At 40.6% G+C, this 26,487-nt stretch overlaps 3 protein-coding genes across 3 annotated transcripts; 1 reads left to right on the forward strand and 2 right to left on the reverse strand.

The window, feature by feature from the left end:
• On the reverse strand, nucleotides 1–26,487 carry LOC130692019 (T-complex protein 1 subunit gamma-like). Its single transcript, XM_059497103.1, has 15 exons — nucleotides 25,638–26,487; nucleotides 20,985–21,120; nucleotides 20,525–20,648; nucleotides 14,778–14,784; nucleotides 2,670–2,759; nucleotides 2,538–2,599; nucleotides 2,087–2,263; nucleotides 1,873–2,027; nucleotides 1,631–1,817; nucleotides 1,421–1,570; nucleotides 1,206–1,364; nucleotides 988–1,131; nucleotides 727–924; nucleotides 397–666; nucleotides 1–337 (listed from the first exon to the last, which is right to left on the reverse strand). The coding sequence occupies exons 1-15, from the start codon at nucleotides 26,485–26,487 to the stop codon at nucleotides 221–223; spliced, it is 2,826 nt and encodes a 941-aa protein (XP_059353086.1). The 3' UTR covers nucleotides 1–220.
• LOC130692024 (opsin, ultraviolet-sensitive-like) lies at nucleotides 4,193–6,247 on the forward strand. The gene is made up of 9 exons (XM_057515083.2): nucleotides 4,193–4,300; nucleotides 4,369–4,508; nucleotides 4,592–4,651; nucleotides 4,725–4,844; nucleotides 4,913–5,128; nucleotides 5,191–5,321; nucleotides 5,389–5,722; nucleotides 5,787–5,888; nucleotides 5,957–6,247. Exons 2-9 carry the CDS (start codon nucleotides 4,465–4,467, stop codon nucleotides 6,075–6,077), a joined length of 1,128 nt encoding a protein of 375 aa, XP_057371066.1. The 5' UTR covers nucleotides 4,193–4,300; nucleotides 4,369–4,464; the 3' UTR covers nucleotides 6,078–6,247.
• Nucleotides 6,164–8,010, reverse strand: LOC130692026 (peroxisomal membrane protein PEX13-like). The gene is made up of 5 exons (XM_057515085.2): nucleotides 7,792–8,010; nucleotides 7,430–7,723; nucleotides 7,106–7,353; nucleotides 6,833–7,039; nucleotides 6,164–6,762 (listed from the first exon to the last, which is right to left on the reverse strand). The coding sequence occupies exons 1-5, from the start codon at nucleotides 7,884–7,886 to the stop codon at nucleotides 6,521–6,523; spliced, it is 1,086 nt and encodes a 361-aa protein (XP_057371068.1). The 5' UTR covers nucleotides 7,887–8,010; the 3' UTR covers nucleotides 6,164–6,520.

The following is a 26,487-nucleotide window of genomic DNA, read 5'->3' on the forward strand; positions in this document are numbered from 1 at the left end:
TATGGGCCAAAATGGTGTATTTTTGTTCACGAAGATGATAGCAAGCGCGTTTACTATGCCAACAGAAGATCAAATTAATTACTCAGGAAGTTGACAAGAACGAAAGTAGCCAAACGTTAATTCGCATAGCAGAAGCGTGAATGATTGAAGCCATTGTATTATTAGTTAACGCTCGCCATGGAGTACCAGAACACAAGTATGAAGGAACACCATCGCTTCTTTATTCACGCATGGCCTCTTGATCAGCTGCACCGCCAGGAGCAGGTGCTGAGCTATCGGCACCCTTCTTCTTTGATCCAGAAACAATGTCGTCGATGCGCAAGAGAAGAATTGCCGTCTAAAGGGCGAACGTAATAGTAAGATATCTTAAGATCTGTAGTTTTATTACGCACTAACCTCGACGGCAGTCTTCAGAACTTGAAGTTTCACTGCAAGAGGATCCCAAATACCAAGATCCTTCATATCGGCTAGTTCACCAGTTTCGCCATTGATACCCCAAGTTGTTCCGCCCGTGGCATGCTTTGCTCGGAGTGCAGTTAGAGTACGAATGACGGTGGCTCCACAGTTTTGGGCCAAAGTTCTAGGAATCACTTCGAGAGCTTGAGCAATCGCTCGGTAGGGACCCTGAGTCACTCCGGCCAAACTCTTTGCTTTCTCAGCCAGGGCCTTTGAGGTCAAATATCATTGGTTAAATGAATGTAAAAGCAATTTTAGAAAATGACATACGTAAGCCAAAGCCATTTCAGCAGCACCACCTCCAGGAACAAGTTTGGGCTCCAGTAGAACGTTACGGGTAACGTTCATGGCATCTTGCAAATTTCGCTCTACCTCATTCAGAACATCTTTGGATGCTCCACGGAGAAGAATCGTGCATGCTTTAGGGTCTTCACATTCAACAACGAAGCAGAAGTACTCGTCGCCGATCTGTTGACAACAGAATGTTATTGTACAAGTCCCGATTTCCTCGTACAGTTATCTGAACATCACCTTCTTGATTTCAAAGAGACCAGCCTTTGTGCCAATGTCTTCTTCACGGATTTCATCGGTACGATTGACAATTGTAGCGCCAGAGGCGCGAGCAATACGGTTATTGTCAGACTTTCTCACACGACGAATAGCAGTGATACCAGCCTTAAACATAAAATTAAAGAAAATGTAAATACCAAACACGAATCTGAATGATAAAATTTAAACAAAAATAACACCTTGACCAGATAATGTTGAGCCAAGTCGGACACACCCTTTTCAGTAAAGACTACGTCAGGCTTGACGCGGATGATATCCTCACATGTTTTTTGGACGTATTCTTCCTCAAGCTCTAGTATGCGTGTGAAGTCTTCTTCTTTCATTATCTCAATGTTAGTCTGCCAAACAAGAGTTCATAAAATAACGAACATCATTACTATCCGTCAAGACGCACCTGGCTTTCGCCCTTCTTGTATTCCAAGTTGCAATCTAGCAACAGAATGCGTGGCTTGACGATGTGACGACGCATTTTCGGGTGAGTTACATCTTTGTTCAACATAACACCCCGTAGAACACAAGAATCTTCCATAGTGCCACCAGGAACCTAAATATTTTGAAGTTTCTCTTGAAAACCGTATTTAACTTTGGTTCAAATCTCACTCACCTTTTCAACTTTAGCGTATCTTTTGATGTCAATTTCACGACGTCCATTTTCGTCGACTACAACTGTGCTTACGGCATCCAGAGCAATCTGACAAGCTTGTTCCGACCAGCGATTAACAAATTTAGTTCCTAGACATGATTTGATAATGGACAGCAACTGGGAACGATCGTTCACATCCACAGGGGTGCTAGATAGAAAAATTTGCAAAATAGGGCACAATAAACATACTACTGTAAGCAGACCTGATTTGGTCCCTAAGAACAGTCACAGCATCTTCTAAGGCTTGACGATAGGCGGAAATGATCAAAGTTGGATGCATCTGTTGTGTCAAGAAGGGTTCTGAGACAGCCAGAACTTCTCCAGCTAGAATAATAACCGATGTAGTACCATCTCCAACCTAGACATAAAATACATTCTGAAGTTTTTTAATTTTACAATTAAAATAGGTGAACATACCTCTTCATCCTGTGTGCGAGAGATCTCAATCATAGACTTTGCAGCTGGATGTTGAACAGTGATTTCTCTGAGGATGGCATTTCCATCATTGGTTAAAACAATACCACCCATGGGATCCATCAACATTTTCAACATTGCTCGTGGGCCAAGACATGTTCGAATAACATCAGCTACAGTCTGTTGAATACAGTCATTAAAAATAGATTGATACAGATTTTTGGTTATATTTCACTTAACTAAGATAAAAATTGAAAAATAATCCAACAAAAAACCAGAAAATAATCATGCATATTATGTCAAAACATTTAGCTCAACTCCACTTTTGCTATCAACATCGCTAATTCCCAAAATTAAAAGAGAAAAAGCAAGGAATATTGATTTAACATGATTTTCTCGATAGTTCTATAATCTTTTATGAATTTTGACAAGTTCCATGCGGCTTTCAGCTTACCTTGCCGGCTGTGATATTCTCAATCTGAACCTTCTTTCCACTCTCTCTCTTCGTATTCTGACCTATAAAATGAAATGTGCTGTAAAACAAGTGATCAAACTTTGATTAAACTTCTGCAATTGCAGTACTTACTAAGAACGATGATCGGGCCGGACATTTCAATAGTTTCGTGACACACGCTCTGAAAAGTCGAAGTCACGTTGGGCTCTAACAATTCTCCTTCTTCTGTAACAGCGTTGCCGAAAAAATTTTTCACGTTCCGCCATCATTAAAATTTAATCATTTATATTCATCAGTTCACCTCCAGGACGTGTATTTCTTACATTTCCAGCGTAAAAAGCAATTTAAAAAATATTAACTAAGACTTACGATGAACTGCTGCATTACCCATAAAATTTAACTGAGCTTTTTTGATTAATTTCGACTATCACATTTTCTCTACTCCATAAAGAAACAAGAAAAAATGGGTGGAGTATTGTGTGTCTGCTACTTTGTGCGCATGCTGTGATTGGCGGGCAAGGATACTACCTAAAAGAGGGCTCAAACCTTAGGGGGCTGGAGTGAATCAGCGGAATGAGGATTTTGGAGAACTAGAATGTGTATGGAAGTGTGGATATTAGCAATTTTTCACTCCACGGGCATTGCTTTAAAAGGGTGGGCGACTGCAGATGAGCAGACGGGAAGGGACAGCGGATGCGTTAAATAGCCAAATTTAAAAAATACTTAAATAATATAACAATAAAAATTCGAACCCATGAAATCAGCATGGCAGCCGCGCTCTATACCACAGCGCCATAGTTCACTTACTCTTAATATGTACATAAGCTGCCTATATGAATGGGTGACACTCAAAGCAAATTTGGTTGGGATGTGCGGTCCTGGCACAGTGGTTATCACCCACGCTTTGTATTCTGTAGTCCCGGGTTCAAATCCCGCAACCGCCAATTTCGAAGCAACCGCATTCCCGCAACCGCCCTTCCTTCCCTCCATGCCCTCCTCCCACGAGAAACCTTCAAGAAAGAAGAAAGAAGAGCCATGCCTACTATAAAGGGGCTAAATGACACTACACTAAAATAACACACACACTTGACACGTATACAGACCACATCGATCTGTAGTACCATTCACTACATGCTGAAGATCGACCCACAAACTGAAGGTAGAGAAAAGGTGATCGGAACTCGTAGGCTGTTCGTAAGACTCCCCATGGCCACTAGGTTCATGGATGCAGGCAGCTAATCATCGGGCTAAGTGACCCTCTTCGATACCCGTAAGTTTTTGTTGGTTCTTACTGTGTCTAGGGGGCTAGTACGGCTTGCAGTTTCTTACACATATGCCATTATGTGTAGTTCTTTGTAGTAATCACGGAAGTTATCTTTCGGCTCAAACATGAGCCCGGTGTAGTATCACGTGTACTGCTGGCCACACCATGTCGCTGTTCCACCCCAGCGATGCAGCCTTCGGATATAACCCTATATAGCACTGCTTCCGACTTGCAGCTGTTTAATCTTATTTATGAATCAAGCACAGTCCTGTGACCAAATAGAAAATATAGGTTTAATAAGTATTATAAGCCAATTACAATGAGTTCTGATATCAAGGAATATGACCACACATTTACAGCTTCTGTTTAATACACTACCGCAAAGGCGATTCCATCCTGATAACTGGATTAGGTGTAATGTTGCGTATAAATAGAGTATGTCTGATGCAGATTGATTTGCAATTGGCTGAAGGCACTTCAGCGGTCGACACAGATCCAGGTATTCCTAGTTGAATATTTGTAGGTCTATTCTATTAAAAGAATTATATTAAACCATTTTGTTTTCAGTGAGGAGCGGCTAATTCAGCTGGCCTCTGCAAAGATTTACTTAGACCTACTTGAAAATCTGTTTTCGAACACATCTCTTAATTTTCCAAACTAACTATGGCCCTAAACAGCACGCTTACTGCTTCTTTTGATGCATTTCGGTTTGTTTAAAAAAGTTTCCGATCAAATTACAACTTTCACAATAGCAAATATTGCAGTTCCCAACGTTAAATTTTTTCTACAGGTCAGACCGGCGTATGATGGGATGGAATACACCCGAAGACTACATGTCCTACGTTCATCCGTAATTACAAAATGTTTCAATTACCCACTACATCACATGAAAAATTACCTGAGTCATGCGATCGCAATTTCAGGTATTGGAAGACGTTCGAAGCCCCTAACCCATTTCTTCACTACACTTTGGGTTTCTTCTACATCATCTTCATGTTCTGTGCTTTGATGGGAAACGGTGTTGTTATCTGGATCTTTACAAGGTAATCCATAAGCTCTTGATACAACTGTTGAGTATCGGAGAATGGCCTAATATTTTCTTTTTCATCAGCTGCAAGAGTTTACGGACGCCATCCAACATGCTAGTCGTAAATTTAGCCATTCTGGATTTTATCATGATGTTGAAAACTCCCATTTTCATCATGAATTCCTACAACGAAGGCCCAATTTGGGGAAAGCTGGGTTGCGACATCTTTGCTCTGTTGGGAAGTTATAACGGAATTGGATCGGCAATGAACAACGCCGCTATTGCCTACGATCGCCATCGGTAGGTTGTAAAAAAAAAGCAGCAAATTAAATTACAAAGCTTTCAATTATTTAAAAATTCAGTACCATAGCTCGTCCATTGGATGGCAAACTGACTCGCAAGCAAGTGACATTGATGATTGTCGCTATCTGGGCCTGGGCAACACCCTTTTCCGTTATGCCATTTTTGGGCATCTGGGGAAGATTTGTTCCAGGTAAGCTAGAACTGAACACAATAAAAGAAATCCGACTTTGCATTAATACTACTTTTCACATGGGCAGAGGGATTCCTTACGACTTGTACCTTCGATTACATGACGGAGGATTCTTCGACCAAGTTTTTCGTCGGCACCATCTTCTTCTACTCTTACATCATTCCTCTAGCATTGCTCATTTTTTACTACTCAAAAATTGTGCAATCTGTCGGCGATCACGAAAAGACTCTTCGCGATCAAGCCAAGAAAATGAATGTTACTTCGTTGCGCAGCAACCGCGACCAGAATGAGAAATCCGCTGAAGTCCGCATTGCCAAAGTTGCCATTGCATTGGCCACATTGTTCGTTGTCGCTTGGACTCCTTACGCCTTCGTGGCACTCACAGCTGCGTTTGGAAACAGGTGAGATAGCCTTTCGATAACATCTAAATGTTCACTTCCCATGAAATATTTATTCTCTTCACAGGAGCGTCTTGACGCCTCTCATGTCCATGATACCGGCCTGCTGCTGCAAAGGAGTAGCTTGCATCAACCCGTGGATGTATGCAATTAATCATCCTCGTTATCGGTAAAAAACCTGTTTAAAAAAAAAACGTTAAGCAAGCACATTACATTTTTATCTTCTCTTATTCCAAGTATGGAGCTGCAAAAGAAAATGCCCTGGTTCTGTGTTCACGAACCGGCTCCTACTGACGATTTAAGCCTTGGCTCGGCTACTACGGAGATGTCAGGTGTCGTCAAGGAAACCTCATCGTAAAACCTGCAACATTTTCAACAATTTGACATGGAGCGAAACTGGATTATGAAACGATTATGCACTCATCTTAGTAAGACAGAACATAGTTAACATCAATAGTTGAATGAATAGCCCACTTTATATATTGGTTGAAATACGAATAAACAAACCCAGCATAACAAATAAATGAATCACCATGATACGATTTCGTCAACGATTGAGCGACCTCTATGCAAAAGCCTCTAAAAATGAAATGATTGAAAAAGACAAAAAAAAACCTTGGAATTAACTTCAACAATAGCTTGTTCCTTACCGCCATCAATCTCAAACTCTATTTACGGACGCGAGCTTGACTTATGGCCCAAAGAAATGACTTATGTTATAGCTCAAATTACAAAAGAGGGATCACCGCCCGATAATATCCAGCAATAATTTTGCTTTGGCTTTATCGTTTGTCAGAGAAACTATACAGGCGGAGCGTTTTCATGTTTGGCCAAAATTTTGATGTAATTCGCAGGTATGAGGCCAGTGTGTTGTGCATCAGTACCAGCCAACATCCATCCTTTGATACGTGGTTGAAGTGCACGAGGAGCTAACCGAAGGGTCTCGCCAGCTCTGAAACTGAGTTCTTGGTCGTTTCCGGCATTGAAATCGTAGTCTGCCACTGCAGTATAATGTTCTCCTAGACCGTCTGCCCACTTTTTGCCTAAAGAAATGAAAACAACGATCTTAGTGGATGAATCCTCATGCAGCAAACAACGTAGGTATAAGCCAACCGAGTCCTTCAGGTTGGTTGTCAAGAGAAGAAATAATCCTCCAAATAAAATATGGGGCAGAAACTATGATGGCAAGGAATAATGTGATAGGCCACGATGATTTCGATTTTTTAATATCAGCTTCTGTCAACAGACCCGCAGATAAGGTATCTGAACTGGATATGGCAGAAGACCATGCAGTATTAATCGGATTATCACGTCTTAAACCTGTAGATAGGGATTTGTAAGAATAATTAATACATAAAACCGACATATGTTATACAACCGACGCACCAAACATATAAAATAATTTGTGAAGGGCCCACTTGGCCGTCCGGAAAATTGCCAAAGCAGAAAATACTTTGCTTAGATGGGTTCGCATACGTGAAAATTGATCTGCCATTCCTAATACTGCTCTAAATGAGCTGTAAACTGCATTGAGGGTAGAATCCAGCATCATACTGATAGAGCTAAAGGCATGAACAATTGATTCCAAGCTTTGAAATGCAGGTTGAGAACTCTCTTCTGCCATGGAAATAAACCTTTTTCAGGCAATTAAGAGAATAAATATAAATTTAAAGATTTTTTAAATATTGTAACTTCCGTGTGAGTAGTTACCTGTTGTCACTCATCCCTCCATATGATCTCCCGTAAGAGCTGTAGCCCCCATATCCTCCATAACTGGTGCCATATCCTCCATAACCAGTGCCATAGCTACTCGTAAGGCCTGAATAACCTCCATACCCACTGCTGTAACCATATGGGCTTGAATAACTTGAAATGCCTGTTCGATAAGGTGAGTAGCTATTAGTTGCTCCATATTCATTTGTTGTAAGATTGGCTCCAGGTACTCTAGGTGGTAAAGGAGGAACGCTAGGCCCCGTGTTTGCCAGCGCACTTCCTCCACCTCCACTGCAAGTTCAAAACAGAGGTGTTTGAAAAAAGAATTAGAAAAACGATAAAGAATTGTTACGACGCACCTCATGACGGGTGCTGGCAAGGGATTTCCGATATCCCCAGAAAAAGCCCTCGAATTAACACCAGCTCTTTCCCATGGTTTTAAAGGAGCTGCCATGTTTTGACGATTTTACAAATCGGAAAAACTAAGACAATTTACCTTTACTCCCAAATAGAGGACTGATACGGGTTTTTGTCAACAACAAGACACCATTACAAAGGTACAAATTCCCTGATAAAAAATGAAGCTGGTTTACGCCGATAGATGGCACATTGAATCGTCAAAATTCATTCTAGACAACAGCAGTTATTTTCATCGAAGTGCCTGCAAGGACGAAAAAGGGGAAATCTTTGAAAACTATGAATTATTTACTCCACGTCCCAATTCAGTTCCATTTTTCGATGTTAGATTTTAACAAATATAAGAAAATTCACGATAATTTTACAGGATTTCTCTTCCATTCATACTTCATTCGAACCACATTTTCGACAATGAACTCTGATTGAAGAATGAATTGCATGGCGTTAAAAGAGCTTGGGAACCACTCTACATAATATAAACATGTCATGAAAAAAGTGAAGTAGGCCGTACCACCAGCTTGTTCATATAGGAACATGGAGAAAAAGGTCCTTAGAATCACGCTAGCAAGCAATCACTCGTCTGAGATTGAATTTCTATTCGTTGTCGTGCTCAGCCAATTATCTGAGCTGCCTATATGGAAGGGCGACGAGGAGAGATGGAATGGCCTCCGTAGTGCCTACACCGTGAGTTGGCGCTGTGTTATATGTATAATTTGTCTGAGTGCGGTCGTGAAGCGTGCGTGATTCTGATGTGTATTCAACCACCGGTTTTCCATCCAACCACCGTCGACTGCCAATAGCTTCCACGGACGTTTATGGCAGCGTAATAAAAGAACTCCGTGCTGAATAGATGCTCTTTAAACATCCTCTGAATAGATGGGCAGTCATTTCATAACAAACCCATCAAATCTGGGTTCGACAAGACTTACGAATAAACAGGGAAAAGGTTAAAGGGTTTTAACCGATTGAGGGCGTGATAAATTCATCCTTCGTTTAGCACGAAAGAGTAAAAAATTTCGCAATAAAAATATGTAAAATACATGTGAGACACGTCATCAGGTAAAAGTGAAAAGGCCATAGTACCTATTTTAGAATTAATATTCACTTCACTGGAGTGTCAATGACGTAAAGCGTCAAATCACCGAAGGCAAAACGTGTGGAATTTCGTCGAACTTTTCAGAGTCATCCATTAACATGGCAAAGTGGAATCAACAGTGGAACCTGAAAATGAGTACACGGGTCTTCAGTGTTTACACCTGCGTTGTAATTATGCTTGTTCACATGAACGACGAACTAAAATAACAGGCCATATGATGTCAAACACTGTCACTGTTTCGCTGATGATTGAGCAACAACAAGTTAATTGAACAACTGGATAGTGCTGCATTGCCAGAATAAAAATAGCCTTTTACACCTGACATTGTCATTTAATGCTCTGTTGCCATAAAATTACTATTTCCAGTCTACCACAGATTTTATTCTGCCAAAAGACAAAAACTATTGCAAAGATATCCAGACACATATAGGAAATGCCTAATATGTGGGTAAAAAGCATGGAAAAAGTTTCATTAACAATCTTCCAATATCTATTACATATCAGTAAGGCGTTGATGGGCTCGATTCTACATCATCTCGACGGAATGATGGTATAGCCTTGTATATTTCCGTCAGACACCTTTTATTCTCTCGTTTCTTTTTTTTTGTGTTGATAAGATTGATTTTTTGGAGAGTATTATAGCGGTGGTGGTGATATATAGATATCGTCGGCGACGTCTGTGGTGGGCGGCGATGGGTTCATTAGATCGGAGATGAACAACGTGACGTATCGGAGAAGTAGATCCGTCTATAACAATTCAATGAACGGAAAAAGTATAAAAAGAGGGAGGCAAAATAAGCGAATAGCGTGCCGAGCCGGAGTAGTAGGAAAAAAAGGGAGCGACTTTTTTGCCACGTAAGATGGTTGTGATTAGTCGTGTTGAAGTGTGAGGGGAAAAAAGAGGAGAGAGCCAAGTCTTTGATGATGAACCTAACACGAGAGCAAAGTAGGCCTCGCGTCTAACACGGAGGGTGTGAAAAATGGCTGATTGAAGAGCTCGAGTTCTCATTTCTCTGGCTGGCTGGCATTATGACTGCCATACTCGCAATCCGTGCTGCCGTAAAATAGGAACGAAAGGGGAGGACGTGCAATGAAAAGAAAAATCCATCCTGCTCCCCACTTCCCCATATACTTGAAAAAATTCATGTAGGAAAAGTGGGTCTGACTTTTCGAAGGCAAGAAGAACATAATAGACATGTGGATGGTAATACATCAAGATGAAGTCACTACTAGTGCTACTATACTATATCAACTGTCTCTATCGTCAAGCTAGATATTTAAAAGTACCAGGCAGCCATAACGAAAAAAACAAACTATTAGCTTTCGTGCAAGTACATCGCGTTAGAACGTGTGTGAGCCTCTTGGCTTCTCTTTTGTTAACTAAAAAAAAAAAAATTCTTAGGATAGATACAAGTGTAGAAGACAGCATTAGTCGTCACGACCTGAGCTAATATGCCGGAGCATATCCATCAGCCTCTCGCGCGGCACTGGATGTCTCTAGCTGCTGTTGCCTGCCTCTTGAAACCCGACAACGACCTATTATTTATGTATGCAAATGTGTGTTTTTTTTTTCTCGTCCTTCTAACATTTTCAGGAGCAACAACCCACTTATTAAAATTGACCTCGTTGAATAGTCAACGTATTCACATTTAGTTAGCTTATAATGAGGCCCGTGATATTCTTGCATGTTCATGTCGGGCAGAGTGTTATGTGATGTATAACGTATAGCTACTGTAGTCCAACGTCTTTGGTCCTAATTACACATATAATGGGACAAGAAATAAACGCCCCTAATACTGCCAATTATTTGGCATAAATCATTTTCTATATATTTAATATCCCCACGTTTTGTTTTGATAGGTTCTCATCAATCGGCTGAATCACTACCTGTTCTAACACATGGAGAGAGAGGGTAGCTTTGAAACGATTATATTATAGACCAAACAAGGGTGATACAATCGCTAGGAACGAAAAGATTTCGACCAATTTTTATAATAAGAGATTATTTTTTCAAAGAAAAATAAAAACAAAACAAACAATACGCAAAAATAAAACGGAAATGAAGTACCAATGAAAAAAGAAAAACAATTGGAGAAACATGTACACGTATATCATATGTGAGAATATTAAAGAAACAATTTCTTAATCTAAATCCTTCACACTTTCAGTTCACTTATACAATCATGGAGAAACATTGAGAACAGAAAATGTTTGGATATGGATTTTGATGGGGAACGCAGTCATCAAAACATCAAACTTCATTTTCTCATATTTACTGTACGAATGCTGGATGATGAACACCTCAAAAATATATGGAAAACAAAAGTGTGTGGGCTTTGGCATTTTTTGGAGTCATTCGACAGAGGGATTTTATAGCCGAAATACTGGGACAATAAAAAGGGCAGACTATGAAAAGAGAAAATGATCAATCACTGAATACGTGGGGGGAATGAAACGATTCGTTGCATTTTGCGAGTTCGTCGTTTTTCTCTTTTTTACAAATAAATGAGACACTGCCACAATGGAAGTGAAAATAAATTATCATGAAACTATTTTATATACGACAAAGTATATATATATATACGTAATGTCGGGATATCTCAATAACACGGCACAACCATCAAAACAAAATAAGAAACTTTTTACGACATTCAACTTTTTTTTTTCTTTCCTGAAATCGACATGGAACGATGAAAAGGAATAGACAAGAGGGGCAACCACTTTTCTCTTTTTGGATCGTTTCTTTTTAGCTGTCACTTTCTTTTTGCCTCTTGGCCTCTACCCAAAAAGGCCTATATTTGTATTTACAAAAAGCTAACTTAAAAATGCGGCCGGTATACATATATATATATATATATATCTGAAAATATGAATATTTTTCTAGTTAGGGTTGGAGAGGGATCCCCTGCCGAATATTCCTGCCACGTTATGTAGTGGAATATCCAAACGAGAAAAATATTTTCTATATAAAAAGATAGAGGGAGATGTTCTACATATAAGAATGTCAAGAAGCTGCACGTAGGAAAAAGAATGCCCTGTTTTTCTTTGTTCGATAAAGACGAATTGATTTTGTAGCTCTGTAACAAATGGCATGGAAATAACTGTGTCCTGTAGAAATATTGTTTTGACTTGAACGCTCAAAAAGTGGGACTTTTTCTATGTTGGCTATAACAATTTTTTTAGAGTATTCCTTGGTTATGTCGGCAAGATTTAAAAAAAAAACGTTGACTTTAAAATGAGGAAGAAGAAGAATCTGAAGAAATGAGAAACTCTCCATCGCGTTGCTGTTGTTGTTGTTGCTGTAAATGCAACTGTTGTTGGTGATGGTGGCTAACAGAAAATCCACCAGCGATGCGAGCTTGATGTTCAGCCGCTTTTGCTCTTAATTCAGCAACGCTGTTCATTCGGAAATCATCAACCGGTGAACGGGCGTGATGAAGTTGAGCTGCCGCATAGCTGGCCATATAAGTACTGGCTTCGTTGGACGTCGGTGGATGCAAATGAGACAAATGTCCGTGTTGATGTTGGCCGGTTGTTTGAATACCTACCGGAGAATGTTTACTGGTGTGTTTATTGCCGTTAGGTTCTCTATTAGTTTTATCCGGCTGTTCGTCGCCACTCGAATGATCACGTCCATCGTTCGGCCCAGTCCCCGAGTCTCTCGTCCGTTCACCATGTCCTCCACCACCATTTTCTTCGTCATCTTCTTTATTGCTTTCGTCACCACTAGTCAACTGATGCGCCGCTTCTAGTGATTTTCGATGCATACCTTTTAATCGGAATTAACGGGTCATTAGCATATCGGTTTGTAGGGAATAATTGCGTGAAATTTAATTTAAATGGGGAAAAAACGTACCGAGTAGCCAGGGAGCGACGCATTCATTTTCTTTGGCTGATTTGACGATCGTATCTGGTAAAGGAAGCGAATGACGTACCATAGCGCCGTACAGGCCGTATTCGGCCATGATGGTCGACCGGCCCCAACATTTTTCCGTTTTACGCCATTTAGCCCGTCGGTTTTGAAACCACACCTTTTAAAAAGATTAAATATTTTTGATTTTATGCATTTCTAATTTTAATTGACGTTAAGCCTATTATTTGTAAGGTGTTAGTTACATCGATGCGCATACTGACACGGATAGTTTAAAGGTAAACAATTTTTATGTACATGTAACAGAGTACGAAAAAGTAGTGAGGGGAGGGGGAAGGCTTTTACTCACAGCGGGGAGTATTTGTAATTGGCGCTCGCTTGTTATTGTATAACGAGACCGGTACGACCGTGTACTACGTGCTGTTGTGCACAGAAAGGGAGGAGCCGAGATTGGATGCTCATCATCCATCGTTCCTTTTTTTTCCCATGCCATACAAATGTATCCTTACAATGATACACCACCGCGCAATAATACAAGAGTCAAAGGTTATATTACCCTCAATATTTAATGGCCTAACAATATATCAAGAAACTGACTCAATTTTTCTCACGCATTGAATAATTTTACGTAATAGCTATGACTCACACAGTTCTGCGAATCACAGTCGTACGTAATTCGCAACTATTACAACAGAAAAAAAAAGGAAGGGCGAAATATTTGCTAAAAAGAAGTTGGGGGTGCAACACAACAATGGGGAAAGAGTGTAACACATCCATCTTTACTTGTTTGCTAGGGGATATTATTTGCTGAACTCCCCTTGTTTATTCATAGCTCGTACATTTTTTTTTTCGCACCCACGTAAAAATAATTGCTGGAACACGCGCCTATTTTACCAACCCTCTACTCAGCTTATGCCATTTAAGCGTTAATATTCCGGATAGATGCGCGCGCACATACCAATTTCCTAACAGAATATCTCAGCGTACAATGTAACGATAGTCCAATAAAAAGAGAAGCCAAAAAAAAAAAAAAATTGGAGTGTAATCAATTAATTGGTTTGTAAGGGAACAAGGCTAGAAAAAAGTAATCAGCAATCTGAGAATCTTCTGGTCGTCTTTGTGGATAGGCTCTATTGGATGTGTGCGTCGTACACTCTTTTTTTTTTTAAATAGACACCACCCCTTTGCTGAAAAAGAGTGGGCCATTGCGACGCCTGATGACGTCAGTGTGACTCGGATAACCGAAAAAAGGGGGGAATGAGAGAGCGGACGTCTGTACTAATTGGTTCTTAATTAAGAAACGACGCTTGGCCTCCCCAAAGTAAAACTTGTTTTCTTACTGTAAGGCTTTAGCGTATATATTTTTTTATTTAATAAGTGTACGCCTCTCGTTTTCTGTAATGTCTCTTTTGTTTTCAGTTGTGGACAGAGAGCCCGTGAAACTGTAGATCCTCACAAGTGCACTTTTTTTTTTAGTACTCTGCCGCTCTTCTTCGTCCCATCCAGCCATTTGTTCTTTTAGCGCTTCCTTTCGACTCTTTTACACATCCATCCGTTACAACACGATACGGCTGCAACGTAAAAAAAAACGCGCCCTCAACAGCCGGCACTTTCCCGTCTATGGCGGCCGATGTTGTGCGCGCTGATTGGTCATTACAAGGCGAAAGAGGCAAGCCGTACAGACGTATTGTCTTACATCTCTCTGTTTCTCTTGTGATTCGTACAGCTGGCCATGTCATTCTTTATTACAAATTAGGTCTTCCCATGTTAACTGTTAGAAAGATAACATGGAACATTTTTTTTATAAGGTCTCTTTTCATTTTCTTTCATGTTTCGCAAAGGGGGGGGGGGGTAAGCAATGCTGCGCAGATTGCTAGGATGAGTGCTCCTATATGGAGCCATCATTCGGAGTAGGATCGATGGGAATGTATTGAAGGAAATAAGCAATCAGAAAACGGGACGCTCCAGTCATCTCTTTTTTTGAGCTTATTGTCTTTTTTTTCTTCTCTTTACGAGACACAACGGAATCACTGTCTGTATGGTGATGGATTATAATACGCAAGTCTACGAGATAGACGTCATGTCCTTGTTTGATTTTTAGAAACTTTTCCTTTGCGTTCGCTATCGTGTTCAACAAAAGACGTGTCAGCAGCAGTGGATGGGTGGTATATTGCCAGTCTGTGATTGGCTGGCCACCAAAAAAAGAAAAAAAAAATCGGGTAATATTAAAAGAGCCGAAGAGGAACAAAAAAATTGTTCTGTGTATGCCGTCATCCTTTGATGGCCAATAGAAAAAGCTAGAAAACAATAGAGACGCTGTATATTGGGGTGTACATTAATGTTGGAGATTCACACAAAGAGAAAGAGCATGAAATTGCTGCTGCTTTTGAAATCTACTCCCCCCCCCCCATCGTTTGATATCGGGTAGCTTGAAAATATTTGAAGAAAAATGTTTCTAAAGTCAAGAAAAAAGAGTATTATATATATAGGGGCTTGATAATCAAGTCATTATCAAGTTTCAGAAATGAGGGTAAAAGAATTCGGAAATATTGACGCAATGATTTTCTTATTGGCGTATAAAAGTGGAACATTGTATGAATAATTTAGGTGAAGTTCTTGGCCAAGATAAAAAATGTCGATATCATCACATTTTCACGATGAGACGATATTGCCAGACGAACCCTAAAAACCCCATTTTTTAAATTGGAATTTGGATGGAAATCAGAAATGGACGAAAAGCGATGACAGTGCGAAACCACACCCACGAATAGGTGTGTCTGGCATTAATTGTTTTACGTGCTGCGCCCAATGGAACAATCAAACGAACGTCAGAGCGAATCGAATCTACATATCGCCATTGATCAGCTCTTTTTCCGCTTGGCGTATCCTTATTGAATTGTCGACGGGAAAGCTGATAACGTGACTTGATTACACCAGAAGCTCATCATTTTCAACTTAATTATCTACGGGCCAAATAATTCCGATGACTGCGGCTTTTGTTTTCTACGACTCATCAGAAATTCTTTCACTGCGTATTGGTCGCTGCTCGATATATGAACAGATTACGGAGATTGGTTCGTCACTTTCAATACAAAATGGAGAGAAAAGAGTGTAATAATTTATTAATAATTCACGCGCAAAGTCGTCTAGCACGTACTCAAAAATCCCAATTTTAAAGCCAATCTCGACAAGAAAATTGGAAATGGCAAAACCTTTATTAAAAATCGTGCGCGGAGAATCGATTCTACGTCAATTATAATAATCTCGAGTATCAGTGGTAAATAATTCGTAAAGGGAAAAATCGAGTGGGATTATAAAAAAAATATAGGGTGAGTGTGAAAAAGGTTACTGGCCTCCCCTTTTTTGCTAGTCACATGATCCTCCACTCGTTTGCTCGTGATAATGTGACGAAACAATATACACAGACCACGTAATAATAAATACTCCGAGTCCCCTATTGTGTGTACGTGTGCTGAGTTTCGACGTCGTCAACATGAACGAGAGTGTGGGGGGGGGACAAAGTGACAATAGCTGGCCACCCTCTCTGCGTTTTTTCAAGTATTTTGTATATCACTGGAAAATACACGGAACGGGGGTGTACATGTAAAAAAAGGTGAGGAGATTTTTGGGACAAAAAAATTGTTCGTCTTTGATTTAGAAGTTCTTTTCTTTCTTTTTTTTTTTTTTAGGTGGGCAAATCTAAACAGGATGTAGCGCCACCTTCAATGCGGCAATCTGTGTAAATATAATCTCGTCTACAACTCCCCCCTTTTTTTTTATCCCATAAAGTTCTTTGATCCTATTCAAACGGATGAGGTGAGAACTGGCAAGCTCAATCTCGCATCTCGTATTTCCATCTTCAACGGTGCTTTCCAAGAAAATAAATAATTCCTATTCATTCAATCTGGTTGCTGATTATTTCACACCCACTTTCTTATCCGCCTCACACACTGATGATATTACACCTTTTGTACTTCCCCACACCTTCTTTTTTTTTTAAATATTTAATCATAACATCACCCTTTTCATGTTTTTCTTTCCCCGCAAAAAAAAGGAGGGAGAAACGTCTTAATAACTTTTGATGGTATCGAATTAAAACATCTCGTGATATTTTAATGTACTGCCTACGCGTTTTATCGAGTCGCTACGCCAACGCACAACGCCTTCGAGAATCTTCTTGGCTTGTAATATCGCATTAAAGAGGCACGAAAAATTGGGGACACGACTGGCGTGGCACGCAAGACAAAGAATAGGACATGAAAACAGTGAAAGAAGATTGGTTGATTGGGTAACCAGCTGACGATGGCGGCCCAGCAATTGGATTGAGGACGCAAATCGATTTTTTTCTTAATAGGCAATTGAGCAATTACAGATTTTTGAATATTTTTACATGAGGAAAACTGAGTGCGAAAGATAATTTTTTTTTTAGAAAATTTGATGGATAGAGACGAACCATTCGGAAAAATATAGATTTTCTTTTTGTTGAGTAATAAAAAGGGTGGACGTGAGGGCGAACAGCTCCAGTCAAATAGAAAACAAAAAAAAGGAAAAGGGAGAAAGGGGAATAATAATAAAAACGTGGCCAAAACGACAGGACGAATGGCTGCGTTCATCCATTCCGCCAAGTGCCTCCTCTTTTACCCCCTTTCTTTTTCTCGTTTGGCTTCACCAGCATATCCTCCTCCCAATGACGGGAGTGTTCAGCGCGGGCGCGCATTTTCAACCCATTTTCCCCAACAACCAAAATTAAGGGGAGCAAAAAATTCATAATTCGATTACACAAGACCCAGTTCGTCGTTTTTCACGAAACTCTTTCCCCTCTCTCACATTTTACTTTCACTCGTCCCCAACATTTTCATTTCCCCTCGTGATTCGCCCTGACTTTGAAAATGCGTTTCTCGATCCGATTGTACCAAAGTTCTTGCATTTTGGTATCGCGCTGAATGATTTGCGTTTTCCTTCCGCACATTTTTTTTCTTTAAAAAGAAGAAGCCGATTGAATTGATAATTAGCTAAGGTATTCATCACGTCGTCACCCGAAAACAAAAGAACACGAAGTGGGGAAAAAAGGACGTGCATATTGTAGTCTCGTGAAATTCTTTTTTTTTTCTTCTTCTTAGAAAATCCCGAGTATTCACGATAAGAATTCAAGTGGTGGAACGCCAAAAGATGGACGAGAACAAGATACGCAACGTACGGCTAATTAACAAAAAAGAAGTTTCTTTTTTTTTGTTGCTATCTCTTAATTAACTTGAACCAAAGGTTTCTTCGACCATGCTCATTCAATTGATTCAAACTGTCACCTTCAAAAAGCAGGATCCTTTCGCCATCTTTGATGCCTATTTCACATGTGCGCTTCATGCAATAATACGAAAGTTTAGCTGGTCTCATGTTTGGGTATATTTTCCTTATTTTTTTCGAGTGTTCCAAACACGGGGATCGGCATCTTACGCACGCTCCGCAAGTCAAGTGTTTCTCCACGTATATTTTTTTTTTTCAAAACCCACAGACAAATCACTTAAAAAAGGTATGACGATAATAGGCTTATGTGTGACAAACTATAAAACCCATTTAAATCCCAAACGTAAACAACGAAAAAATTCTGCGTTCCCACAAATGACGAAAATACGAGCACTTTGCATCATCTAATTGACAATCGAGACAACCGATGAGCCAACAAAGATGGATCTTTTATTTTCCCCTTCCCAGACGAACAACACAAAGGTCTGTTTTTCTGGATAGGCTAACGAGAACCAATGACTTGATAATAACACGGACTAGTAGGAGAGGGGGAACATAGTCTGGTGTCTCAAAAAAGCCGAGGGTAGATAAAAGACAATCCATTAATCGGCCTATGATGGCCGATTCGCTACAGAATTTGTTACGAGAACATGACTGACCTCCCCAACGTGACCCGAGCGTCGTTGACGCGACGAGGGGGAGGCTCCTGGTTTACAAACCACTTTGACAGATAATCAAGATGAACGGGCTTTCCTTTTTTTTTTAGTGCGGCGACCCGCTTTCGGCCATCATCGGTGCTCTTTTTATCGGGGGAGGTTTTTGCGGCTTGGCCGAATGATCCCTGAATCACCCCGAAAAACGAGGGCCTAAAAGAGCGAAGAAAGGTACTAAAGAAAAGGGAGGAGTCCCAAAAAAAAATGGGGTGAGGGGCTTTTTATTTCTAAAAAGAGAAAAGCCAATGACTCGGACTCGAATTTTTACTTGATGGATCTACGACTAGTGGGCGACGGTTGCGTTTCTTCTCCGTGATGCATCTGGCGCATTGGCTCTCTTCTGTTTCATCGATCGATATTTTAAGAGCAAACGGAGGGGTTATTTGAATATTAGCGAGTTTGGGTCAATCGAGCGGACCGCTACTCAACAGGACCGACGATAACTCGCATAACTGTTACGCTTATAATTCAATTACGGATGTTTGGCTGCTACGTTCCAAGCCATCAGCCAACTAAAAGAAAGACGAGATTGATGAGAAGACATTAAACAAACAAATGTCTTTTATGTGTGCTGGTAGAAAAAAAAAACATTTGTAAGTAAGCGGATTGCCCTGTTTTGAGCTGATTCAATTAAATCGAGATGCTACTCGTGTATATATATATATATATATACATATAAAAGGCGGATAAAAGCCCATCGATATTGATTTTATAAAAATGTCCACACAAGCGGGAGGGTTTCTCTAATCCCTAATTGATTGTGGGTCTCATTGAAAGTGGGCATTAGTGGCCTACGCATTTAGGGCATCTCGGCTGCATCTTATAATTGCATACATGTACGATTCAAGTGCATTTACAATTCTTACATGTAACTTATTCAAAGAAAGAAATAGAGTGGAAAAATATGTTTTTCCCTGAATGTACGTAAAGACATCTGCAAGAGGATCATCACAAAAGCCTAACACGAATGACAAGAAGATTCTGCTGGGTACCCCCTCTGTTTAGGGGTGTAGGCAGCTTCCGTTTCCTTTCCCTCAATAGTTCTGCGCTATTATGTATCTAGTTTGCCCTTCTTTTCATCGACTTATTTCCTGTACGCGCTTTATCGAACGGAATTTTTTGGGAAATAAAAAAGGGAACTGGTTAATTGCAAATTTCGTGGGCTAGCAGATTTAGCAATCATTGAAAATGATTATTACTTTGCTGCATTGTCACATGTAAATCCGTAAGTAATGAGTGATTTAATAACCATAGAGTATCAACACTCTGCACTCAATAGCGCATAATGGTATAATAAATCAGAAAATATCTTTACGTATCTACATACAAAAGAAATGCTCATGTCAATACGTCACGAGATGGGTATGTAATCAAGGGGGTAAATATGGATCCCGCGGGATTTGTCACCCATACATACGCAACGCCAACTCTTCCCTCCATAGCCAACAAAAAAAGTATTCCCTATTTGTGACCCATCGTCATTGCAAGTATTACACGTCCTTATAGTGCTAATACCCTGACAGTTATCCTCTCTCTTTACTTGTACAAGTCCCGAGAGAATGATGTAGGGGGGAGTGATTCATCAATCACGAAGAGGGATAAATACATGTGCACGTGAAAGTACGTTACATTGGTGTGTAATCCATGTAAAGTACTCGTCAAACCAATTGAGACCTAATCAACATTTATCAATATAAGCTTATAGATTATATTGATAGAGTGAATCTAAAGATGCGATATTCGATTAAACTGACCTGGATGCGGTCTTCGGGCAGGTCCGTTTTCAGGGAGAGCATTTCACGGGCGTAGACGTCCGGATAATGAGCCTCTTTGAAGGCTTTCTCCAATTCTTCCAATTGGTAACTCGTAAAAATGGTCCTGTAATTTAAATGAGAAAAATCGACAATCAATTTTTCAGTTGAATTTTTCGGAAATAGGTGCTGGTTTTTTTTTAAAGGTGTGAAAGGTAAAAATATTTGCATCTTGACTGACTCTAGGCCTAATGTAAAGTTTCGTATTTAGGCCTATAAAGTCAATTTACAAGATTTAAATATGTGGTAAGGATGGGGAATTTCAGGTTATGGGAAAAGCCATTCGGGGTTTTGCAGGATCGCCGCATTCCAGTTGGAGTCGATGGATTCGTGACCATTCATAAAATTTTGTGTTTGGCTTTTATCCCTTTTCTTTGGCTGGTGCTGAAATACGTAATCAAACCTGTGCCTTCTCTTTTTCTTCTTTTTCCGGTTAGGATTGTTGGCACCGTTGACCCCGTTGTTGTTGGATGCGCCGCCGCTGACGTTCAAATCGTCCAACTTGGAGCTGTTGCAATGGCTGCCGTCGCCACGTCCCTCTATTCAAAACAAAAAATAAAAATTAACATTACGAAATAAACGGGAATAATATGTGTGAAAAACCAATATCGACTTGGGGGATTGACCTAGTGACGACATTCATCGGCTTATTGAATATAATCAAATCGGCTCAGTATGTCCCCCTACACCGCAAGAAATGATGACACACAAGGGGGAGTGATATATGGCACCCGAAAAAAAGAGGATTATATGATTCATGGAATGAAAAGACGACGCCGACATCGGTATGCAACGAACGAGTTGATTAAAATAAAATATTGAGCCATATATACAATGGGTGTACATTGAAATGATCCCAATAGACGTGGCAGATCTAGGAAAAAGGCAATAAACTACGACATAGAACCTTGTTATGGAGCTACACCCAATGGAATGATGTATACACGAGACCTATATACAATTAGAAAAATGTCTGACGTCGATATGCACACGTTTTAGCCAATAAATCAACCTATTGTCTGCTATTTTCCTCAATGAACATCAGGGGTTGAAACCCCCCCCCCCATTCTCACTGCATACTTTTGATATTTCTCCCCCCTTTCTCTTTTATTAAAAATTGCTGGTAGGCCTGAAATAAAAAAAAGTATTTTCTTTTTATCGACTTGGTTTTTTCTAAATTCTTGATAGTCGAAGGGTGGGGGTGACAATTTTCTCGTGCAAACGACTTCCTAATACGCCACTTAGCCAACAGCACACGAACCCTACGGGCGTTTTCGACATCAAAATTGAGTGAAACGAGCAATTGGCCAGTCGCCAACGACGATTCGCCCTCTCGACTCCCGATTTCCTTCCCCTCCCCCCTTTTTTTTTTCGTTACCTTTTGATATCGACATTTCCTGACTTCGTATTCCCTCTCCCGTACTTGTACAGATTTTTCACGCTCACTACAAAGGCAATTCGTGATGTCACGCAATCAACCGCTTCTTTATTACGAACGACGTAATACAAAAATATCTACGAACAACGTTTCATTCTGATTACTTATGATATTATGAATTTCAATGAACAACGAGTAAAATTACAAGAACATCGCGGCCATTCGAGATTTCAAAAAAGGCCTGAAGCTATTTCGAAACGTTGTGGAGAAAATATCTTTCAAATAAAATAAATTTTTAAAAACTCAAGTATCGATTCTTCGACAGGCCGGCGTTACGTATTTTAAAAAAGGGACGCGTCACGCAGATGGCGTCGAATTCAAAATGGCTGCCAGCGACAGCCAACGAGAACAATAAACACACAATTCATCTATAAAAATGTTGGCGCTATTGAAAGAAAGCAACAATAGAGTCAGCCATCTTTTTACGGCCTACATTTCAAAATCTAGGCCCTTGCAATGACCAAAAAATATGCAAAAACAATTCTTAAAAAAAAAAAAAGAAATTTTCATAGCATTTTTCATGTTACTCTCGATGGATACAAATCAGATAGCGGAATCAATTGGATCAAAGTCTCGTCGTCTTGACGATTCAAAATGAAGGAAATGACACGTTTCCCTTTTTCTTTTTCAACACAAAATCTATATAGGCTCAGGAAAAGAAAAACGATTGGTTTTCTTCTTTTCCGGTTGGGAAGCAAAGATTATTGGCTATCCATGTGCTGTTGGCAATCCAGCGGACTAACTAGCTACGAACGTTAATGACGAATCGATGCACATCCGAGTGCTACTTGTACTAATTTCGCGAGAATCGCCAGGTGACACTACACCGCCCTTTATACAAGATTCAAACAATTAAAAAAGTGTATGGACAAAGCCAACGGCCGAACACAATCACATCCAGTAGGTCAAATGGAACGTACACATTTTGTAACCCTCCTCTCTTCCTGTCATCTTTTTGATCGTTTTGCCTCCTTTTTTTAAAGACGCATTCCCCCCCCCTTTGTGCACACTTAATGGCCTACAATAGAGGGGAAAAAGAATATGATAACTGAAAGCTGCTGTCTATTGAATGGCCAGTGTCCAGTAGCCCCGTTTCCTCCTGTGCGCGTAGGTGTAAAGGACCACCTCCGGAGCAAGTGCCCATGTCAGCTGTGTTGTGCGACAGTCGATTAAGATAAAAACCGGGACAATCCAATCACATTAGATTTTTCTTTCCTTTGTAACCATCCTAGTAGACTCACAAAAGAGGGACATGCAAGCAGCAGACGGAATAGACACATTTATCACTTAAAGATGATCGCGATGTAATTCGTCCACGCCCATTTTTCCTTTTCACTTTAACTCTCGCCATGTGAGGTCTATCAACATGTGAACTTTTAAAAAAAAACCAAAATATTAAGTTAAAAAAAAAAAAAATGTACAAAAGTAGTAATTATCCAGTCATCACTTTGCTCAACACCTCAAAAAAGCGCAAATACTTATTATCTCTCGTGTACGTTGATGCCAACACGATATAAATATTTATTTAAAAAAAATTCGAGTGAGACGATTTTGGTAAAAAAAATAAAGTGGCAACGAAATACGAAGATAAAAATGATTTGGCTGTTGTGGGTTTTCCCTTGCGCGATTGTTGTGGTGTTGTGTATACCAACAAACACATTGAAAGGGAGGTATTGAATAATATCCAAGTAAATAATAATAATAGACGACGGTGACGACGCCAAGACTTGCAGAGTTCTTGAGTTACCCCACAAGCGTGTCATGTTGCATACACACACCTCTTACTATCCCATATCTCGTGTAACGGGCAACGAGTTTTTTCTTATTTGTTTGCGTCTTTTCCCACCCTCTTTCGTATCGCACAAGAGCATCGAGTTGCGTCGATTGCTTTCAAGTTTTTTGTTTTCTATTTTCTCCGAGACGTGCACATCAAGTTAAAACGATATTCACAAAAGAACTAGAATTTTTTTTTTGTAGTGTTATGGTTCTTCACACCGTTTCTTATTTATCCTGTGTGTGGGTTCCTTTGATAGAACTCACACCTTTTCGAATGTACTCCACCCAAGACGTTAAGTGGTCACATATTTTTGAAAAAAGAAATACAAATGCAATAAGCTCCATCCACGATTTGTTCCAAAAAGTCAATTTCCCTATACATATTAGCCTATACACACAAATAGAGTAATGATCTCAAAATATGTTGGTAAATAGGCGAATGAGTACAAAAAGCGCGGGCCCACAGTTCCTTGAAAGGCGATCCACGCTGTTTGGGAAATAAGTTTTGACAAGTGCTGACATGTTCAGTACATCCTCTATTTTCCATGTATATATGTCCCTAACTGAAGGAAGAAGGGCCGGAAACGGCACGCACAACAAAAGCTCGTAGCTGTTGTTGTGGTCCTCTATGGTCCATCGTCACAAAATGTGTGTACAACCAATGGACTTTTTACTAGGACAGCCATCAAAACTTTGTTCTATTGCCATATTCGTTATTTTTTTCCGTTATTATTGTTGAGATTTTTTTTAGGGGGGGCCTCCCCTTGTCGCACTGATGTGTTCCTGTGATTTGAGTCAATGTGGGCGTTTTGTGTGTTGGACATCTACAGAAAAATTGTGGACTGCAATAATATGGCGTGTAACGCGAAAAAACCCCAAATACATTGATGTAATAATAAGAAAAAAAAGGACGACCACAGGATGCAAAAGACACGCCCAGATAGAGAACAATTTCATAAAGCGTCTCTTCAGTTCGGGAAAAATAACGAAGGTTAAGACGAGGGTGTAGAAAAATGCTATTCACTCCGTCTGCAATTTTTGAATAGGAAATATTGGGAGATCGAGATGGACCGCGAAGGTGGTGGGCGGGACATTAGTAATTTGAATCTCTCGAAATGTGGTAAAAACGGTTGATGACAGCGAACAAAAGTTTGTGTTTACAGATGAATTTATGACTATAGACTTCACAATTCAATTGCTATAGGCCTGTTGTTGGGACACACTCGGTAAAGGTCAACGAGGGGTCAAACTATGATGCAAGAACGAAAGGCGTGTCTAGGCCTGCAAATCCTTTACATCAAAGTGCGAGGGAAAACCGAGTTGTTTCTTTGTTCTAGGCCTAAAGCGTTTCTTGAATATTCAAGGATACAAAATCCAAGGGGATGGGTAACCAAATGAAACTGAAAGTTCTTTTCTCTTTGTACTTTTCTCGAAAATTATTTAAATTTCGTCTTTTACCTTAATCTTTTTGTTTACGAAACTTATCGAAATTATGCATACAAGATAGTTCTGTTCAAGGCCAAATTTTCCTGATCGAATTACAGAAAATCGATTTACTGTACTTAAAAATTGATGGCTAGATTGCCACAACTCATTGATTATTATTCTAGTCCCATTACTAAACACTTACCACTAATTGAAAAAAAAAAAAACATTACGAAAAAGATGCTACTGATAAACGTCGGAAGTCCCCACTACACGCAAAATGTGTTGACTTTACGTCAATGCCGCAGGCGCCGACTCAAAATTTCTTTGTTGACTGTCGCGTGCGGGAAAAATGTCTTACAACCCACACAAGTAAAAAAAAAAAATAGACGAAGTAAGTTTCAATGTTTGTCTTACCGACTGAGGCGTTGGTATCAGATCGCATTGCGGCGCTGTCTGGCGACGGGAAAACTCCGCCGCCGCTGCCGCCACCGCCGCTACTCGTGCCGTTGCCGACGGCTGTCGACGCTCCGGGAGCCGAGGCTGAGCCGACGCTTCCGATACTTCCGGCCGCTACGGCAGCCGCCGTCGGTTGGTGGAGGAAAGCCGCCGCCGCCGCCGCCGCCGGATTGAAATACATCCGGCTGGCGGAACTCAGCGGGTCGCCGACCATGGCCGCAGCCGCCGCTGCAGCCGCCGCGAAATTCTGGTGATGGTGCGTGAAATTGTAGGCCGCCGCTGCGCTACAACGGCTGCCGGCCGCTGCGGCCGCCGCCGCCGTCGCCGACGCGTAACTGGCCGCCGCCGCCGCCGACAAGGCCGAAAGGGCCTGATGGGCCTGTAGGCTATTGTGATGATGGTGATGATGGCCGCTCAATTCTGAGCCTTGACTCGACTGCTGGCCATTGTTTCCTGCAGACGATGAACTACCATGATGGCTGTGATGCTGATGGGCAGGATGGGCGAACATGGCAGCGGCCGGATGTTGACTGTGATGGTGATGATGGTGGTGATGAGCTGCGGCAATCATGGCGTGACTGTAAACGTGCTGCTGGTTGCCAGCACTGGCAACATGGTCAGTCTGATGATGAGAATGGCTACTGACCGAACTACTCGTGTTGAGACCCAACAGTTCCTGAATGGCGAATGGTGAACGTTGTGGCAACGACGAAGCGGCCGACACGCCACTCGATGCGGCCAACAAACCGCCCAGTAACCCTGGAGCGGCCATGTGAATGTTACGATCCGGATGCTGAAGTAGGTTCAT

Source organism: Daphnia carinata, chromosome 1 (genome assembly GCF_022539665.2).
Source record: "Daphnia carinata strain CSIRO-1 chromosome 1, CSIRO_AGI_Dcar_HiC_V3, whole genome shotgun sequence".
Lineage (NCBI taxonomy): Eukaryota > Metazoa > Arthropoda > Branchiopoda > Diplostraca > Daphniidae > Daphnia > Daphnia carinata.

Coding starts and splice junctions, on each gene's coding strand:
- LOC130692024 (XM_057515083.2), top strand. CDS start 4,465: ATGGCCCTAAACAGCACGCTTACTGCTTCTTTTGATGCATTTCG. Junction 4,652..4,724: donor TACATGTCCTACGTTCATCC/GTAATTACAAAA, acceptor TCGCAATTTCAG/GTATTGGAAGACGTTCGAAG. Junction 5,129..5,190: donor ATTGCCTACGATCGCCATCG/GTAGGTTGTAAA, acceptor TTAAAAATTCAG/TACCATAGCTCGTCCATTGG.
- LOC130692026 (XM_057515085.2), bottom strand. CDS start 7,886: ATGGCAGCTCCTTTAAAACCATGGGAAAGAGCTGGTGTTAATTCGAGG. Junction 7,040..7,105: donor CAAATTATTTTATATGTTTG/GTGCGTCGGTTG, acceptor CCCTATCTACAG/GTTTAAGACGTGATAATCCG. Junction 6,763..6,832: donor CAACCAACCTGAAGGACTCG/GTTGGCTTATAC, acceptor TCATTTCTTTAG/GCAAAAAGTGGGCAGACGGT.
- LOC130692019 (XM_059497103.1), bottom strand. CDS start 26,487: ATGAACCTACTTCAGCATCCGGATCGTAACATTCACATGGCCGCTCCA. Junction 1,365..1,420: donor ACAAGAAGGGCGAAAGCCAG/GTGCGTCTTGAC, acceptor CTTGTTTGGCAG/ACTAACATTGAGATAATGAA. Junction 338..396: donor TTCTGAAGACTGCCGTCGAG/GTTAGTGCGTAA, acceptor TTCGCCCTTTAG/ACGGCAATTCTTCTCTTGCG.